Source organism: Natator depressus, chromosome 15, assembly GCF_965152275.1.
Source record: "Natator depressus isolate rNatDep1 chromosome 15, rNatDep2.hap1, whole genome shotgun sequence".
NCBI classification, from domain to species: domain Eukaryota; kingdom Metazoa; phylum Chordata; order Testudines; family Cheloniidae; genus Natator; species Natator depressus.
In genome coordinates this window covers 28749165-28769625 of record NC_134248.1, presented here as the reverse complement: position 1 = coordinate 28769625, position 20461 = coordinate 28749165, and the positions used below count along the sequence as shown (strand labels likewise).

The window sequence follows — 20461 nt, the reverse complement described above, 5'->3', positions numbered from 1 at the left end:
TATGTTCTCAGATCCATGTTCCTCTCAGTCTTGGGGAAATAGCCTCGCACCTTTGCACATATTAGAGCCTGGCCTGCTGTCAGTGGAAGCTTTACGTGCATGAGGACTGTAGGATCAGGCTCCCAGGAAGCAAAAAGTCATTCTTTACTCGTTGCACAGATTGTGAGGGTTCCAAGCAGTTTTGTTTGACTTGTACGGTTTTCATGTAAAAAGGATTTTTTTTTGCCTTCTTGTAACTTAAAAAAATGATGTATAATTTCAGTTTCTTGATTTTTTTTTTCCATTCCTAAGAAATGTGTGCCGTGGAAACAATGACTGGTTCAGCACTTTACATAGTACCACTTTACATTAGTACCACACCATCTTAGCGGCAGAGTTCTTACAATTGCTGTTTTTAATTTGTAGAGTTTCATAATCAAATGATGTTGTATAATTACTTGGAAATTTACTTCCAGCTCTGTAAGAGTGCATGCAAATAACTCCTTTAGTGACCAAGCATTGTAATCCTGTTGAAAAATGACATACCCTCCAGATGTAACTCCCAAGTTTTGTAATGTTGGACGTTATACCCTGTAATGTCTGAAGCTTGGGACTTTCCATCTAAATGTATCCTGACCTTGAGAGTGTTTTGCTGATCTTTTTCTTAGGTTGATTTCCTGTGTCTTTTGTTTTCCAGCTTAAGTGAGAGCTTTTTCATGGTGAAAGGAGCAGCGCTTTTCTTACAACAGGGAAACAGTCCACAAGGCCAGCGGAATCTGCAGCATCCTCACAAGAATGCAGGTTATTGATTAAATCCCTTATTGAAATACTTTCTTGCATTTGCTTGTGTTGTGCACAGTGACAGCCGAATAGCGTGAACACGAAAGTGGGGGTCTCCCTCTCGGCATTAGAGTGTGGGCCATTGTGTAAACCACTGAGTACAACTAGATTTCCACCCCACTTACGATGAAAGAAGTTGAATTGGAACATATGAATGCCGTGTCCCTGTTTAAATTTCTGTAATTCTCTTGTAATTGTCACTCACTGAAGTAAAAAGTGGTCCTCTATGAACATCATGAAAAGAAAAGGAGTACTTGTGGCACCTTAGAGACTAACCAATTTATTTGAGCATAAGCTTTCGTGAGCTACAGCTCACTTCATCGGATGCATTCAGTGGAAAATACAGTGAGGAGATTTATATACACACAGAACATGAAAAAAATGGGTGTTTATCATGCACACTGTAAGGAGAGTGATCAGTTAAGATGAGCTATTACCAGCAGGAGAGCTGGGGGGGGGGGGGGGGAAGAAAACCCTTTGTAGTGATAATCAAGGTGGGCCATTTCCAGCAGTTAACAAGAACATCTGAGGAACAGTGGGCGTGGGGGGGGGGGAATAAACAAGGGGAAATAGTTTTACTTTGTGTAATGACTCAAGCACTCCCAGTCTCTATTCAAGCCTAAGTTAATTGTATCCAATTTGCAAATTAATTCTAATTCAGCAGTCTCTCGTTGGAGTCTGTTTCTGAAGTCTTTTTGTTGAAGAATTGCCACTTTTAGGTCAGAAATCGAGTGACCAGAGAGATTGAAGTGTTCTCCGTCTGGTTTATGAATGTTATAATTCTTGACATCTGATTTGTGTCTATTTATTCTTTTATGTAGAGACTGTCCAGTTTGACCAATATACATGGCAGAGGGGCATTGCTGGCACATGATGGCATATATCACATTGGTGGATGTGCAGGTGAATGAGCCTCTGATAGCGTGGCTGATGTGATTAGGCCCTATGATGGTGTCCCCTGAATAGATATGTGGACACAGTTGGCAACGGGCTTTGTTGCAAGGATAGGTTCCTGGGTTAGTGGTTCTGTTATGTGGTGTGTGGTTGCTGGTGAGTATTTGCTTCAGGTTGGGGGGCTGTCTGTAGGCAAGGACTGGCCTGTCTCCCAAGATTTGTGAGAGCGATGGGTCGTCCTTCAGGATAGGTTGTAGATCCTTGATGATGCGTTGGAGAGGTTTTAGTTGGGGGCTGAAGGTGACGGCTAGTGGCGTTCTGTTATTTTCTTTGTTGGGCCTGTCCTGTAGTAGGTGACTTCTGGGTACTCTTCTGGCTCTGTCAATCTGTTTCTTCACTTCAGCAGGTGGGTATTGTAGTTGTAAGAATGCTTGATAGAGATCTTGTAGGCGTTTGTCTCTGTCTGAGGGGTTGGAGCAAATGCGGTTGTATCGTAGAGCTTGGCAGTAGACAATGGATTGTGTGGTGTGGTCTGGGTGAAAGCTGGAGGCATGTAGGTAGGAATAGCGGTCAGTAGGTTTCCCGTATAGGGTGGTGTTTATGTGACCATCGCTTATCATGTTCTGTGTGTATATAAATCTCCTCATTGTATTTTCCACTGAATGCATTCGATGAAGTGAGCTCTAGCTCACGAAAGCTTATGCTCAGATAAATTGGTTAGTCTCTAAGGTGCCACAAGTACTCCTTTTCTTTTTGTGAATACAGACTAACACGGCTGCTACTCTGAAACCTATGAACATCATAATATTCAGCACCGTGTCCTTTAGTCTAGGGCCTTTGAGGAAAATCTGCTGAGCCATATGATGCTCTTTTGAATGCCATTCATGTTTTCTGCCTTCTTGTGAGAAGAAATGTCTATTTTTTCCACTTTACTAATTTGACTAAACCTGCTTTGCGTTCCCCTCTCTTTGTATAGCAAAAAGATTAACCCATTACACTGGGCTGTTCCCTTTTCTTGATCAGTGGTTTTACCATCTGTTCTGTGGGCACTGAAGCCTTGGTTCAGTAAGGTCTTGTCAGCTGACCAGTACAAGGGCGCTGTAGCCTAGTGGCCAGAGCGGGAGACAGGCGTAGTGGCTGGAGTCAGAGCCGTAGTCAGTCACCAGAGTCAGGATCAAAACTGGAGATCAGGAACTGGATACCAGAGCCAGGTGGTCGAGTCAGAGTCCATATTCAGGAGCCAGAGCCAGGGGTTAAAACCAGAGATCAGGAACTCGAGAGAACAGGGAGGGGCTCAAGGCATGGACAGGACAGAGACAAGGCTGGATGCAAGGCAGGAGCAGCAGGAACAAGGTAGGACAGGAGCAGGCACAGCGGCAGGCATGAGCATTGAGAAGTCCGGGAGCTGCTGCTGTTGCTGGCTTAAGAACCAGGCTATCAGGCAGCTGCTGCAGGCCAGCTGTATTCATGAGGGTGCCTGGAGACTAGCTCTGTTGCAGGCCCTGATTCCTGACAGGTCCGTAAGCACGGGCCTAATTTTAAGTGCATGAGTAATCCTTTTGAAATCGAATATAGTGCTTAAAATTAGACACAAGCCTTGCTGAATCAGGGCCTGAGATGGAAATCATGTTGATTCTATTACTAAATTTTTGTATATCAGGTAAGATATTTTATCCCATCCAAACATCCTAACCCAAATAAATACATAGTTATTATGTTTAAAGAAGTAATTTTTAGTTAAATCAATTAATTTTGTTGTTCCTACCTTGAAAAAATAGCTCATCAGTAATGGTTTGTATATTTTTATGCTATGTTATAACCTTGACTTTTAATAAGAACTATAACCGGAGTGCTAGAGGGAATGCATGATAGATGTATAATAAAAAGCAACAACAACAACCCCACTCCCTTCTGCCGATTTGTCCACTCTAGTGTTTGTCACTGGGCTGTTGAAAACAGCCAGTTTTAACAAATACCCTTTGAAATAAAAATAATTGACACTGTCGTTGTAGATGGAAAATGGAAAAAGAGCTAATTGCAGAATTATGTCATGCAAGTGAAAACGGGTCATGGGCAAGGATTACCAGAACTGCATTTTACTCTCTCTTTACTGTCTTTGATGTGTAACCAATCTGAGCCAGGCGCAGGGACCAACTCACATAAGGGTTTGAGTAGGCAGAATGAAGGCTTTTCCACAGCACATACGGTCTCCAAATGAACCATGGGGGTAACACAGTACTGAATGGAATTGTGGAGCTTCATTTGCAGATCCGCATGCTGCCTTTGGCATGTGCGTCCTTAGGATTCAACCTAAAAGGATCATAGCATTTACCAGCAGCTCAGACTAACCAATCCAGTGGCCAATGCCTGATGTTTCAAGGGATGGCAGCCCCTTTACCCTGTTAATTCAGCTGGCCAGTTTTGGAGGGCGGGAGAAGAATGGCTTCTGGCCCCATTTACATCATATTTATTCAATGGAGACTAAGAAAATGCAAGGTTACTGCTTAGTGAGGTTCATACCACAAAAGACAGGTGACTAGCCCGCTTCAAGCTGCTTTAGTGTGAAGCAGTCTGTAGTGCTTTCGGCTAGGGAATAATTGTTGAAATCGAGAAATAGACCAGAAATAGTTACCAGAAATCCCCACACCTCAGGGTTCTTTTGAAGCCTTCACTTAATATTTTGGTTATTGTAGCCTTACATAAACCCCATTTTCCTGTGATGTCCAGCTTAATCAAGACAGACACAAGAACAGTCTAAAGAACACAGTTCAGGCCCCACTCTTGCAAAGATCTCCAAGTGAGTGCAGAGGTGAGGAGCTCCTTGTGGGATCGGGGCCTAGGATGTACATGACCCAAAAGCCCTTGCCTCTTAGCTCCAATATTTCATTTCTTGGCTTTAGGCAGGAAATTCTAATTTAGATGCTACATCTAGACATAGCTCATAAACATGTATAACATTTTAAGAACATATATAGATTCTGGTTGTTTCCAGTGTGCTAAAAGGGAGAGAAGAGACAGTAGAGAATTTAAATTAAAAGTATATCAAGACTGATAAGAATACACAGGGTTAAAGAGAATGAGCCCCACTCACCCTGTATTTTTATGCCTTCTGTCTTTGACAGCTTTGGAATAAGTGGTTGGCTTAAAAAAAAATCGCCATCAGGGCGCGTTGCGTGAAGGAGCATGTGGGAAAGGCACAGTGTGGTACTGTATGTCTGCTGTTTAGTAAACACTCCAGAATAACAAAGAGCATGTTTGAATGCCAACCCTGGCTTTTGGTTTCTCAGACTGTCAGCAATTCATGTGCCCTGCAAGTATCCTATGGGAGGAACTGTATCTTGTATAGAAAGTTATGCTTGCGTTATCACATTATTAGACAGAGTCTCATTGTATTTTCACATGTATGACTTAATCCTATAACCCAGTGGTTCTCAAACTTTTGTACTGGTGACCCCTTTCATACAGCAAGCCTCTGAGTGTGACCCCCTAATAAATTAAAAAATCCTTTTTTATATATTTAACACCATTATAAATGCTGGAGGCAAAGTGGGGTGGAGGCTGACAGCTCGCAACCCCCCAGGTAAAAACCTGGTGACCCCCTCAGGGGTCCCGACCCCCTGTTTGAGAACCCCTGCTATAACCCATTTTTACCAAACAGGAATGTGTCTGCTTCTGTAGATTCCAAGTATGCTATTGCATGAATGACAGGTTTCAGAGTAGCAGCCGTGTTAGTCTGTATTCGCAAAAAGAAAAGGAGGACTTGTGGCACCTTAGAGACTAACAAATTTATTTGAGCATAAGCTTTCGTGAGCTACAGCTTGCTTCATCGGATGCCTTCAGTGGAAAATACAGTGAGGAGATTTATATACATAGAGAACATGAAACAATGGGTGTTACCATACACACTGTAACCAGAGTGATCACTTAAGGTGAGCTATTACCAGCGGGGCGGGGGGGTGGTGTGGTGGAAACCTTTTGTAGTGATAATCAAGGTGGGCCATTTCCAGCAGTTGACAAGAACGCCTGAGGAACAGTGGGGGGTGGAGGGGGGGGAAATAAACATGGGGAAATAGTTTTACTTTGTGTAATGACCCATCCACTCCCAGTCTCTATTCAAGCCTAAGTTAATTGTATCCAGTTTGCAAATGAATTCCAATTCATCAGTCTCTCGTTGGAGTCTGTTTTTGAAGTTTTTTTGTTGAAGAATTGCCACTTTTAGGTCTGTTATCGAGTGACCAGAGAGATTGAAGTGTTCTCCGTCTGGTTTTTGAATGTTATAATTCTTGACGTCTGATTTGTGTCCATTTATTCTTTTACGTAGAGACTGTCCAGTTTGACCAATGTACATGGCAGAGGGGCATTGCTGGCACATGATGGCATATATCACATTGGTAGATGTGCAGGTGAACGAGATGGACTTTACAAAAACTAGACAAGCCATTTACAACACATACTTCGCTTTTCTACAAAAGAAAAAGGACACTAAACTGTCTATAAACTACTACATGCCACAAGGGGCCACAACAGTGGTTCCCTTAACCTACTCAGCAATATTGTTAATCTATCCAACTATACTCTTAGCCCAGCAGAAGAATCTGTCCTATCTCAGGGCCTCTCCTTCTGCCCCTCCACCCCCACGAACATAATACAGTTCTGTGGTGATCTAGAATCCCATTTTCGATGTCTCCGACTCAAGGAATATTTCCAACACACCTCTGAACAACATACTAACCCACAGAGAGCTTCCTACCAAGACTACAAAAAGAAAGATTCTGGGTGGACTCCTCCTGAAGGTCGAAACAACAGACTGGACTTCTACATAGAGTGCTTCCACCGACGTGCACGGGCTGAAATTGTGGAAAAGCAGCATCACTTGCCCCATAACCTCAGCCGTGCAGAACACAATGCCATCCACAGCCTCAGAAACAACTCTGATATCATAATCAAAAAGGCTGACAAAGGAGGTGCTGTTGTCATCATGAATAGGTTGGAATATGAACAAGGGGCTGCTAGACAGCTCTCCAACACCACTTTCTACAAGCCATTACGCTCTGATCCCACTGAGGGTTACCAAAACAAACTACACCATCTGCTCAAGAAAGTCCCTGAAAAAGCACAAGAACAAATCCGCACAGACACACCCCTGGAACCCTGACCTGGGGTATTCTATCTGCTACCCAAGATCCGTAAACCTGGAAATCGTGGATGCCCCATCATCTCAGGCATTGGCACCCTGACAGCAGGATTGTCTGGCTATGTAGACTCCCTCCTCAGGCCCTACAGTACCAGCTCTCCCAGCTATCTTCGAGACACCACTGACTTCCTGAGGAAACTACAATCCATCGGTGATCTTCCTGAAAACACCATCCTGGCCACTATGGATGTAGAAGCCCTCTACACCAACATTCCACACAAAGATGGACTACAAGCCGTCAGGAACAGTGTTCCCGATAACGTCACGGCAAACCTGGTGGCTGTACTTTGTGACTTTGTCCTTACCCATAACTATTTTATATTTGGGGACAATGTATACCTTCAGATCAGCAGCACTGCTATGGGTACCCGCATGGCCCCACAGTATGCCAACATTTTTATGGCTGACTTAGAACAACGCTTCCTCAGCTCTTGTCCCATAATGCCCCTACTCTACTTGCGCTACATTGATGACATCATCATCTGGACCCATGGAAAAGAAGCCATTGGGGAATTCCACCATGATTTCAACAATTTCCATCCCACCATCAACCTCAGCCTGGACCAGTCCACACAAGAGATCCACTTCCTGGACACTACGGTGCTAATAAGCGATGGTCACATAAACACCACCCTATATCGGAAACCTACTGACCTCTATTCCTACCTACATGCCTCCAGCTTTCACCCAGACCACACCACACAATCCATTGTCTATTGCCAAGCTCTACGATACAACCGCATTTGCTCCAACCCCTCAGACAGAGACAAACACCTACAAGATCTCTATCAAGCATTTTTACAACTACAATACCCCACCTGCTGAAGTGAAGAAACAGATTGACAGAGCCAGAAGAGTACCCAGAAGTCACCTACTACAGGACAGGCCCAACAAAGAAAATAACAGAACGCCATTAGCCGTCACCTTCAGCCCCCAACTAAAACCTCTCCAACGCATCATCAAGGATCTACAACCTATCCTGAAGGACGACCCATCACTCTCACAGATCTTGGGAGACAGGCCAGTCCTTGCCTACAGACAGCCCCCCAATCTGAAGCAAATACTCACCAGCAACCACACACCACATAACAGAACCACTAACCCAGGAACCTATCCTTGCAACAAAGCCCGTTGCCAACTGTGTCCACATATCTATTCAGGGGACACCATCATAGGGCCTAATCACATCACCCACACTATCAGAGGCTCATTCACCTGCACATCTACCAATGTGATATATGCCATCATGTGCCAGCAATGCCCCTCTGCCATGTACATTGGTCAAACTGGACAGTCTCTACGTAAAAGAATAAATGGACACAAATCAGACGTCAAGAATTATAACATTCAAAAACCAGACGGAGAACACTTCAATCTCTCTGGTCACTCGATTACAGACCTAAAAGTGGCAGTTCTTCAACAAAAAAACTTCAAAAACAGACTCCAACGAGAGACTGCTGAATTGGAATTAATTTGCAAACTGGATACAATTAACTTAGGCTTGAATAGAGACTGGGAGTGGATGGGTCATTACACAAAGTAAAACTATTTCCCCATGTTTATTTCCCCCCCCCCCTCACCCCCCACTGTTCCTCAGGCGTTCTTGTCAACTGCTGGAAATGGCCCACCTTGATCATCACTACAAAAGGTGTGTCCCCCCCTCCCCCCCTCTGCGCTCCTGCTGGTAATAGCTCACCTTAAGTGATCACTCTTGTTACAGTGTGTATGGTAACACCCATTGTTTCATGTTCTCTATGTATATAAATCTCCTCACTGTATTTTCCACTGAATGCATCCGATGAAGTGAGCTGTAGCTCACGAAAGCTTATGCTCAAATAAATTTGTTAGTCTCTAAGGTGCCACAAGTCCTCCTTTTCTTATTGCATGAATGGTACTAACTGCGTTAGGGTAAAATGTTACTGTAACCTCAGCTGGGTCCAGTCCTGCAGCCTTCACACATGCAAAACTCCTATTGTGTTCAAAAGGAAGATGGCCTGAGTTAGGGCCACAGACTCAGGCCCATTGTCTTATATGAAATTCACAAATTTATTTATTTTTTATAGCCTTAATCTTTCAGGAATCTCTTGTTTCCCCATTATCCCCTCTCTCCCAATCCCTTGCCCACAAATCTTACTGTTCAGTGCAGGATGTGGTAGCTATGAGACAAATCTTGTTGGTTATAATTTGAACCAGTGGCAGAGGCATTCCTTTTGTATCTAATGCCTGCCAAATCCCAAAATGTCCAGGTCCCATGACAGACCAATTAGTCTGGTATCCAGGGAAACTCAATTCTGTCGTTATCATCTTAAGAATTCTCTGAGAGTCTGAGGCTTGAATGGCTTCCCAAATATTCTCTATTTACAGGAATTTAAGTTTCTCTATACATCAGGAGGACATGCAGAGCTTAGTGCACTAAGTAGAGACCATAGCAACATCTGTTGATTATTTCCCAATCATCTCTGTAGGTGACTTGCCCCAGCACCTTCAAGTGATGATCAACCTTCTGCGCTGTGAGGACAGAATCAAATTGGTAAGAGGGTCTGCCGTTTCTGCCCTTCTTTCAGCCGGAGGAGTCTGAAATAGCTCTGTAAAATAGCACCATGATCACTGGTATTTCTAACAGGGCCACGCTTCCCTTTTAAAGAAGGTAAAGAATCTTTTATTAAAACCCTGCCTGTTTGAGTAATGCAGACAGCCACACGTGTAGAGGATATGAAATGTCACATCAGAAGGGAAAGGCCTCGTGAATTACCCGAGGTAGGGTCACTGCGACACTGCAGTGTAAAAATCATAAAAGGTAAAGATGGAAGAGCCCTCTTAGTACCTTCCTATACCCCAGTCCAATGCAAGATTGGTACTTTTATCAACTTTCCTACTTAACCTACATTTTTAAAAAATCCCAGTTTATTTTCCCCTCAGACTTCATCTTTTAACAAGTTTCAGAATGGACACCGGTAATCTAGGCAAAGAAACTGCACTTCCACTGTGCCCCTTCCCTTCCCTCCCCTCCTATGGGCTTTTGGTTAAACTCGTGGCTAAATGTGTGCAGAGAGCGGATGGACTGTGTCTTCCTATGTGTTTCTGCAGCAGCTAACGCCACGGAGCCCTATGCTGACCGGGGCCTTTGGGCCCGACTGCAACACAAATAATGAACTCTAACAGTAATGGCAATAATGGTCATTGACAGCAGGTTTGCAGAGCTGTGTTGCCCTGTTTTAGGCTGTACGCTTGGAAAGCATGTGGACAGACCGAGTCAGATACATGGTGGTCGTGTATAGCAGTGGGCGGCAAGACACAGAAGAAAACATTTTACTGGGAGTGGACTTTTCCAGCAAAGAAAGGTACGTCTGGGAGACTTCTTGTGTGCCACGGTGTTCCTTGAACAGGACATTCTCTCTGTTGTACTATAAAGTCACCTGATTCCCATAAAAATGAGGGACCTGATGTTGTAAAGGCCTTCAACTCTTTGGCTGCATTGCAGCCCTGCAAACAGCTCAGGGCAAAGTACTGTGTGCACAGTTCTTTCATAGCACTGTGGCATCTGACTGATCTGCAGCCAGCTAAGGTAGCTAGATGTCTAATGGCCCCAAAATGTGTCTGCAGCTACTTAGAGCTGCAAAACTGAAGGCCGCTTTTTCAAATCAGGCCCAAAATGTTGTTAATGTCCTGGAGCTGGACAGTGATGGATCTGCTTTAATTTCTAAATAGCATAAAGCTCCTGCAAAGAATAAACAAACCCAAACTGCTGAGAGATTAGGGATTTATGTCTAGCTTTTCCCAAATTTGAGTTCTGTGTTCTGTCTGGGATACAGACCCATGTCCCGATAAGAGTTTTTACTATTTCCAAAGCCCCATAAAATATTAAGTAACCCTCAGAATCCTTGTGTTCTCCCCATTTTATAGATGAAGAAACAGAGGCAGAGAAGTCATTACTTGCCCAAGGACACAGGTGGAATGTGTGGTAGAGAGTCAGGACTTCTAGGCTCCTAGTTCTGTATTCAGACCACTAGCCCTCTGTCATATTACACTTGACTATACTCAAGGAGTAGCCAAAATGAAGGGTTTTTTTAAACATTTTCCCTTGTCTTCTAATAAATCAGAGTGGATTTTTCTGTACTATAAGTGAAGAGGGTAGATACGTGTTAGGAGGGAGTATATATACTAATAGACAGTAAGAAAATGTTTTGATTGACAGTAAACCCACTGGCTGTTCCTGGCTATGAAGTTCTTTCTTACTTGCTTTGGTGCTATACTTCCCACTGTTGTTAAGTGCTGTCAGAGGGGTAGAGGAGCTCCTAACCCAGCACTACAGAATGGAACATTAGTCCGCATTATAGAAAGTCTAGGAATGTTTGCTACATCTTGTCCAAAACTAAGATGGACTGATTTTGAAATAATTTCTACTGGTGGTTACTAGTGCAAAATGAGGGGGTAACCTGGGAAATAGCCCTGGCAGATATCCCAGAGCAGCCCTGAACTCTGGGTAGGGCATTCTCTTCATTTACAATGATCCCTGCGAGACTAAGGAAGCTGACAGAGCTGCACATGTAGAAAAGATCATCAAAGAAAGAAGGCTCAGGAGGCAGGGACATGTATATCATATGAGAGATGGGAGCCATGCTCCGCAAGCATTGCACTGGGTGCCCAAGAGAGGGAAGAGAAAGCGAGGAAGGCCAAAGGAGAACTGGCAGAAGACAGTGACAAGATGGTATCGAATGTGTTGGCATCACCTGGGAAGAAGTACCACAGCTAATGAGTGACCATCCTCAGTGGAGGAACTGATGTGCCCCATGTGTCAATGGCACAGGAGGGACTAAGGACCTTATGTCTTTGTAGATTAGATTTAAGAAAACCTTTCAGTACAAACCAGTGTCCATCAGTAATGGCAGTTTTACCCAAGCAGCCCTGGATCCTGTGTTGAGGTTGGAATGAGAGTCCTTGGCTATCGCCATTCTGAGTTACTAGCGTGGGGCTTTTGTACTGATACACATGTTTTCTTGGAAGGCTCTGAAGTGCGCACTGCCCACATGTGCACTGAAATTAGCCGGTTGGCTAATTTGGTCTGTTGTATCAATGGTAATGATTTTAAAAAAATAATCATTCTGAATTCTTTACAAACTGGCTGATGCATGCATGCTCATTTCCTTTAAAAGTTTACTATCTTGGCAGCTTAATTATTTACTAGTTGAAAGCATCTGGTCCGCATCATGGTCTAGTTTTCTTGACAGATTTCTTCTCTCGTACAGAAGTACTTTTTTGGATTAGATAATCTCATAAAACCCCCTTAACCCCTTACTCCAGTCAGAATGATTCAATGAAAACCCCACAAACCGCCCATTAAGGGTCCAGACAACTGGAAACACAGGTGCCTGATGGGCTGGAGTGCCTGCTGTCTATGTGCCACTCATTGAGGGACTTGTCCCTCTTTTGGGCTTTTAGTGGGGAAGATGAAGTAAAGGTCAAAGGTGGCCTATGATAGGATACGTGGCTTCTGGCGAGAGGGGGAAAGAGATGGAAATTGTAACTGTTGCTTCTAAAAAGTTGCTACTCCATCACTGAAAACCAGCACACCGGTGCCAGAGCAGCCCTGAAGATTTTCATGCATGGCTGTACAGTGTGTGTGTGTGTAGACACTGTATGTATAAGCTTAGATGTTGCAGTGAGAGCTGCTAGAGAGGAAGGTGAGGTTTTTAAATAAAGATACATAGTTGTCAGGGTTCCTTCCCCACTCTGAACTCTAGGGTGCAGATGTGGGGACCCGCATGAAAGACCCCCTAAGCTTATTCTTACCAGCTCAGGTTAAAAACTTCCCCAAGGTACAAACTTTGCCTTGTCCTTGAACCCTATGCTGCCACCACCAAGTGTCTTACACAAAGACCAGGGAAAGAGCCCACTTGGAGACGTCTTCCCCCAAAATATCCCCCTAAGCCCTACACCCCCTTTCCTGGGGAAGGCTTGATAAGAATCCTCACCAATTTGTACAGGTGAACACAGACCCAAACCGTTGGATCTTAAGAACAATGAAAAATCAATCAGGTTCTTAAAAGAAGAATTTTAATTAAAGAAAAGGTAAAAGAATCACCTCTGTAAAACCAGGATGGAAAATACTTTACAGGGTATCCAGATTCAAAACACAGAGGATCCCCCTCTGGGCAAAACCTTAAAGTTACAGAAAACAGGAATAAACCTCCCTCTTAACACAGGGAAAATTCACATAAAACAAAAGAGAAACTAATCCACCTTGCCTGGCTTACCTATACTGGTTGCAATATTGGAGACTTGGATTAGGATGGGTTGGAGAACATGGATTTCTGTCTGGCCTCTCTCAGTCCCAAGAGAGAACAACCACGTAAACAAAGAGCACAAACAAAAGTTCCCCCTCCCCAAGATTTGAAAGTATCTTGTTCCCTTATTGGTCCTTTGGGTCAGGTGCCAGCCAGGTAGGCTGAGCTTCTTAACCCTTTACAGGTAACAGGACGTTGCCTCTGTCCAGGAGGGATTTTATAGCACGGTATACAGAAAGGTGGTTACCCTTCCCTTTATATTTATGACAATAGTATTCAGAATCTACTCGGAATTAACAGTAGAAAGTAACCTTATTGTGTCCTGCATTTGAACTCCTTATACCAATAGCATTGAATGCTGTCACTTCTTTCCTTTTCCATGGTAGTAAAAGCTGCACTATTGGGATGGTCCTGCGCCTGTGGAGTGATACCAAGATACATCTTGATGGAGATGGGTACGAAACAAAAACATTTTAATGTCTAGAAGGATGAATTTGAGTGTCAGAGAGCGCAAGAGCCTAATAGCTCAGGTTAGAGCTCAGAGGATATTAGGGTTGATTTATTTTGCCATGTTAGAGTGCTGTTTTAAGAGTCTCTCTCATTTTTACACTTAAGGAGAATTCAAATTTAGGTTCTTTCACCCAGTCTATTTAATTGATCATTTATTTTTGCGTATTGCTATCCTTGTGCTATCTGATAGAATGTGTTAGATTTTATTAGTGATTTCTTAAAGTAAACAAATATGCAATATTTTAATTAATTGCAGTGCGCTTGGGCAAACTTTTCCCTTCGGTCTAGCCGTGTTAGACAATCAGGTTGCATAAATTCCCGTTTCTGATTCTAGTGAACTGTCAATGCCAGCCCACACGTACTGCAATGGCCATGATTTGTTTTGCCTTGCAGCATGGGCATTACTGTCTTAGCAGGAAAACAGTGGTGGTTTGCTGAATGGAGCATCTAATGCAAAAGGGGGCATTGTATGACTTTTTCTTCTCTCTCTGTTAGTGGATTTAGTGTGAGCACTGCAGGGAAGATGCATATCTTCAAACCAGTTTCTGTACAAGCTATGTGGTATGTATGTTGCTGATTTAGTTTTACTAAAAAAAAAAAAGATGATCATTTATATTAGCTTTTTTAAAAAACAAACAAACCTGCATTTAGCATTTTACATAGCTGTTATTTAGTACCTTTAGAAAAAAATTCCATTTGTAGAAAGCAGGTTGTCTCAGCAGGTAAATATGCTGACAGGAGTAATGAGCGTGCTCTACCATTTTCCTGATGGTAAATTACATGCTTCTGTTCCAGTATAAGCACTGAGGGAAATTCCATGAATAAGATGATTAAATATGAGAACTGAGTTGAACATGGAATTAATCAGGCTGCAGACCCCATACTGGCTCTCTGTATTTTTGTAACTATCTTAAGAGGGCATCTCAGGAGCTCTTGCCAGTCTCATGGAAATTCCAGTGCTCTTTGTTGCTGCAGTGTTGCCCTGGAGTTCCTGCTGTCTGATAACGTTCCATGAAGCCCAGGGTTTCACTTCGCAGCTTTTGATTATGTTGGCTGAGCTTTTATAATCACACCCACCCATGTACAGACATCCCAAAACAGCAAAATGGGGATATTTGAAAATCGTGAAATCCATGACTGCTATGACCACAGATTGCCTTTAATGGTGGTGATTTTTAAGGGACTTGTTCTGATATGTAACAAATTGCATATATTTTAGCACATACTTTATGCGGGCTGCACTGGAGTTTATGAAATCTGAGCTCTTGTAACATTTAATAGGGAAATGATGTGGATATGGAAAAAGATGTAATTTTAGGGATTATTTGGTACACAAACAAACAAACCCCTTGTTACTGCCATTTTAAAACTCTGCCCCTCTGGTTAGCAGCTTCAGATGTGGTTAATGTGTTCAGTGTAATAACATCTACAAAACTGAGAGATTTTTTTTAAAGTTAAATGCTATAATTTGCAAAAACAAATTACCCAATCTGGGCTCTGTTCTCGGTGTGTGCCAGGGGCTAGGAATGCTGTTAAATGTGCTTTTCGACTCCTTGGTAGAGGTGGTTTGAAGTGTCCACATTCTTACATTTTTTGTCTGAGTTTTTAAGTTAGCTAATGATTAAGACCCAGCAGGACACAAGTGGTGCATAGGCCTTGTGCTGGTCTCTTGCATGGGGTGAATTTCGTCCTGTGTTGAGTGGTTACCAGATCTCAAGAGGGCATCCAAACCATACTGCTTAGAGTTTTGTGACTCCTCTATCTGAAATCGGAAAAAGCAAACCTTCTGCTGTCAAAAAACCAAACCAAACCAAAGTTGGAACAAAGTTGAAAATAAGCCTCCGCTGAAAATCTCTAGGGCCCTGGCTTCTGTGTGCTCCTACTCCCCATGATGCTCAGATTCTCCCCTTCTTTGCTTTTGAAATTTGCAGGTCTGCCCTGCAGATCCTCCACAAAGCTTGTGAGGTTGCACGGAGGTACAATTACTTCCCAGGTGGAATGGCTCTGGTCTGGGCCACATACTATGAAAGCTGCATCAGTTCGGACCAGAGTTGCATCAATGAGTGGAACACGATGCAGGACCTGGAGTCGACACGCCCTGATTCTCCAGCATTGTTTGTTGACAAGTCAGTTCTGAGTTTTATTTTGAATGTCTTCGTTCACTTCAGAAATCCCACATTTCTCCAATAGTTTGATCTCATTTTGGTTCATACATATTTTTGTGAAGTTTTCCTCTGTCATCAGTGTCAGTTTAACTTGAATCTTTCCCATCCCTTCTCCATGTAAGAGTATCATTATACAGAGAGAGCATCGCTGAGGCCTTCTGCCCCAGTGAAATGCCTGTCTGGATAGTTCCTTTAATTTTCCTTTGCAGGCCAACTGAGGGGGAAAGAACAGAGCGGTTCATTAAAGCCAAACTCCGAAGTATCATGATGAGCAAAGACCTGGAAAATGTGACCTCCAAGGAAGTAAGCAAAACTGACCATTTGCTGGCCTGTGACCACTCGGTTCCTGTTGTTGTCCAGAGTATGGGAGGTAGCACTGGATAAGGGTCAGAGAGGACTGGGAGTCAGGACCCTCAGGATATATATTTCCACTGTGCTTACAAGATTCACTCCATGTCCTGGGATAAGATTTCTGTTCTCTGCCCCTCAGTTTTCCCATCTGTAAAATAGGATATCATCAACCTCACAGTGGGCTTTTAGAGTCCTTACAACAAGTGATTGAAATACTCCGATGGGAGGTCCTATCAGAGCCCAAGGTATAAGGAAACCTGGAAACTGACCCACAATGTACCCTGAGTGTGGACTTGCCTGGAGCTTTGTGCAGTGGTAAAAGCCATACAAATTGGTTGCCAACATTTCTTCTTAGGCTGCCCGGAAAATGCTCAGATTCTTCTGTTTTAGTAGAGTTACTCACATGCAGTGTTATAATGTAGAAAGCTGTGGTAGGTTTGGCTTTTAAAGGGAGGGGATATGGAGGAAAATCTATACACCTTAAAAATGTTCCTACCTTCCAACTTAAAAGTGAGAAACTTTAAAAGATCTAATTCCCTTTTCACAATGATGCTGCTGTTTTTCACTTCTTGTTTCTAGGGGGGTTTGCTTTTGTTTCTTCGGAGCTAGCACAGTGCAGGGTGTTGAGCACTTCAGGGGAATGCTTCATAGTGAAAAATACCATAACAGTTTTTTGTTCATATTGGGTTTTGCATGAAGCTTTATTTACAAAGCCTGAATTTGGGGCCTCACGTGACCTTTTACTGAGGTTATTTGTCTCTGAAAGCATTTACATACTTCTCTGTGGACTGTAGTCTCTCTCTCTCTCTCTCTAATGCATGTATGTATAATTTATTGGCACTCTCCTTTTAAAAGTGGACAATCATTCTGCACAGCCCACTATCTAGGTGGTATGCTATCATTTCCTAAGTGGCATACTTTGTCATTTTCTGCCCCACAGATACGAAATGAACTGGAGAAGCAGATGAATTGCAACTTGAAAGAATTCAAGGAATTTATAGACAATGAAATGCTGCTTATCCTGGGGCAGATGGACAAACCATCTCTAATTTTTGATCATCTGTATCTGGTAAGCCACGGAGTCAGAAGCTATGCTGGGTGTGAGGAGGGGGCATCAGTCAAACACTAGCCGCCACTGGGTATAAAGGCTGCAATGGGGAGAAAAACCAGCAGGTGCCATAGCCTAATGTTTAGCCTATTATACAAGGAGACTCTAGGCCTCCTTTCCTTCCTCTTCCTATGTCACTTCCAAAGGCCCACATCCCAGCAGCTCTTTCTGCTATCTGAGCCTTCATTCTGAACACACAGGGCTGCACTGATGGGCTGGCAAGAGGGACAGGGTGCCTTCCTGATCCTTTCTCTCCCTGTGAGTGAATGTGCTGCATCAGTGGTCCTCTCCTGGCCAGCTAAGCTCAGGAGCAGAACACATCATGGGCCTGGCGTGGTGGAGGGTCCTGTATGTGGTGACGTGCTGTGGGGGGACGTTTGTTTCACCTGGCCTTTGAAGAGAAGTAAAGGAGCTGAGGAGCAGACTGACATACGGGGGCGCACATAACACATGTAATGTTGGATTAGGACCTGCTTCTAGGCAGGAGGGTGATTTGGCTGAATGACATTTTGCTTTTGTAATTGTAGATAATTGGCAGGGGCTAGAGTCTTAGTATGGGAGCTTCTTATTCTAATGGAAAGAAAATAAATAAGAGGTTGCCAGTGGTTGATACAGTACACGGGAAAACAGCCTTCCCCCACGTCCTGAGAACTGCTCTGAGGAAGTGCTTCGTCTTTCCCTTTTCACCATTTATTCCCACTGCTGTGACTTTGCCATGTGCACAATAACTTGTTACCCTGCTTTGGAAGTAAGTAGATTTAATAAAATGGTGTCCCGGCCCTGATGTTGGGTGCACTGTGCACAGGAAAGGCTGCCTTTTATGGATTTATTTCATATTTCTAGGAATAGGAGTCATTTTTCTTTAAGATGGGGTAAGGACCTAGATCATGACACAGTCCAAATGTACTAGTTATGTGCCCTCTATTTTTGCCTTGCTGAATCAAAGGTAATGATAATACACTAAGAGAGTCAAAGTGCCTACCATGTAGATAATCAATGGCTCCATGTCTAGTTGATCAATGGCTCCATGTCTAGTTGGCAGCCGGTATCTAGCGGAGTGCCCCAAGGGTCGGTCCTGGGGCCGGTTTTGTTCAATATCTTCATTAATGATCTGGAGGATGGTGTGGATTGCACCCTCAGCAAGTTTGCGGATGACACTAAACTGGGAGGAGTGGTAGATACGCTGGAGGGTAGGGATAGGATACAGAGGGACCTAGACAAATTGGAGGATTGGGCCAAAAGAAATCTGATGAGGTTCAACAAGGACAAGTGCAGAGTCCTGCACTTAGGACGGAAGAATCCAATGCACTGCTACAGACTAGGGACCGAATGGCTCGGCAGCAGTTCTGCAGAGAAGGACCTAGGGGTGACAGTGGACGATAAACTGGATATGAGTCAACAGTGTGCCCTTGTTGCCAAGAAGGCCAATGGCATTTTGGGGTGTATAAGTAGGGGCATTGCCAGCAGATCAAGGGACATGATCGTTCCCCTCTGTTCGACATTGGTGAGGCCTCATCTGGAGCACTGTGTCCAGTTTTGGGCCCCACACTACAAGAAGGATGAGGAGAAATTGGAGAGAGTCCAGCAAAGGGCATCAAAAATGATTAGGGGTCTGGAACACATGACTTATGAGGAGAGGCTGAGGGAACTGGGATTGTTCAGTCTACGGAAGAGAAGAATGCGCGGGGATTTGATAGCTGCTTTTAACTACCTGAAAGGTGGATCCAAAGAGGATGGATCTAGGCTATTCTCAGTGATAGCAGATGACAGGACAAGGAGTAATGGTCTCAAGTTGCAGTGGGGGAGATTTAGGTTGGATATTAGGAAAAACTTTTTCACTAGGAGGGTGGTGAAACACTGGAATGCGTTACCTAGGGAGGTGGTGGAATCCCCTTCCTTAGAAGTTTTTAAGGTCAGGCTTGACAAAGTCCTGGCTGGGATGATTTATTTGGGATTGGTCCTGCTCTGGGCAGGGGGTTGGACTAGATGGCCTCCAGAGGTCCCTTCCAACTCTGTTATTCTATGATTCTATGTGGCTGGCTTTATATAAATCATCAGTTTGGAAGGTGATTTGCTTGTTCAGCCTATGAACAGGCTCAGAGCAGGGATGAGTCTCTTGTAATCTCTTGCCACTAGGTGGTACTCCAAACAAAACTGGAAGTTGCCATCCAGAACAAAGATTTAATTGAGACGGGAGCAATTCTGCACTTTGCAGCAGTGTCATCTTTTCCATGACAGACTCAGAGGAAATAGGCCTCTGAGGGTGAATCATATTTTAAAATCCTCTTTGTTCTCCATGCAATGTGTTATACATGTACCTCTGCAGTAACTTCTCCCATGGCTTTTAGGGGCCATCTCACCCACTCATCCCCAGAGCCCTCATCCCCCCACACTCCAACCATCTACCCCAGCCCTGAGCCCCCTCCCACACGCCAAACTCCTCGGCCCCACCCCCACCACATGAATTGTGTTATGTGCACCGATATGCATCACTTCCATATCGGTGCACATAACAAAATTCATTCCGCACATGGACTTAAAAAATTAGAGGGAACTCTGATAACGGCCACTTTATTTTGTAGAATGTCTGATTGGTTTTACTATGCAATTTATGTTCTTGAAAAGAGGGAATGTTCATTTGTGGTGGGTTTTGTGATGTGCTAGGAACCACCCTGAGTCTGTCTAACTCACTTCGTGCAAGTAAGCGAGCAGATCCAGTGTTTCTCACTACCAGCTGAGATTGGATCTGAACAGGCAACCTGGAGATGCATCCTTAGTGTCCCACATCCCATCTTCTTTTCCGTTCAGTCCCCTTCATAGGATCGCTCTTTGTGAGCTTTCTTGATTGAAATCCTGCTTACTATTACTTTGTAATCTGGGAACGTTCCCACTGTGCCAACACACTGCACGCATGTTGTCCAAACGTGCCATCTCTGTCGTTTTCTTTAAGTAATAGGGCTAACGCTTCCTTAGTTTAGAGGAGGGATGGTTTTGTGGCTAAGGCACAGCTTTGGGACTCAGGAGATCTAGGTTCTTTCCCTGGATCTGTGAAAGCTCCACTCTGTGACCTTGGGCAAGTTACTTAATCTCCTTGTGCTTCAGTTTTAGGGATCTGTAGAATAGGGATAATAATATT

General features: G+C 43.8%; 1 protein-coding gene across 4 annotated transcripts in view; it reads left to right on the top strand.

Moving 5' to 3' along the window:
* Window positions 1–20461, top strand: part of SSH1 (slingshot protein phosphatase 1) — a 64365-nt gene that overhangs the window by 29534 nt on the left and 14370 nt on the right. For 3 of the 4 annotated variants that reach the window (XM_074972352.1, XM_074972353.1, XM_074972354.1), the window contains 8 exons: window positions 677–780; window positions 9373–9437; window positions 10127–10248; window positions 13578–13646; window positions 14197–14262; window positions 15633–15827; window positions 16076–16169; window positions 17158–17286. In XM_074972352.1, coding sequence (XP_074828453.1) covers window positions 677–780; window positions 9373–9437; window positions 10127–10248; window positions 13578–13646; window positions 14197–14262; window positions 15633–15827; window positions 16076–16169; window positions 17158–17286 — 844 coding nt within the window. The remainder of the gene's footprint in view (window positions 1–676; window positions 781–9372; window positions 9438–10126; window positions 10249–13577; window positions 13647–14196; window positions 14263–15632; window positions 15828–16075; window positions 16170–17157; window positions 17287–20461) is intronic. The other variant, XM_074972356.1, reaches the window with a different exon arrangement.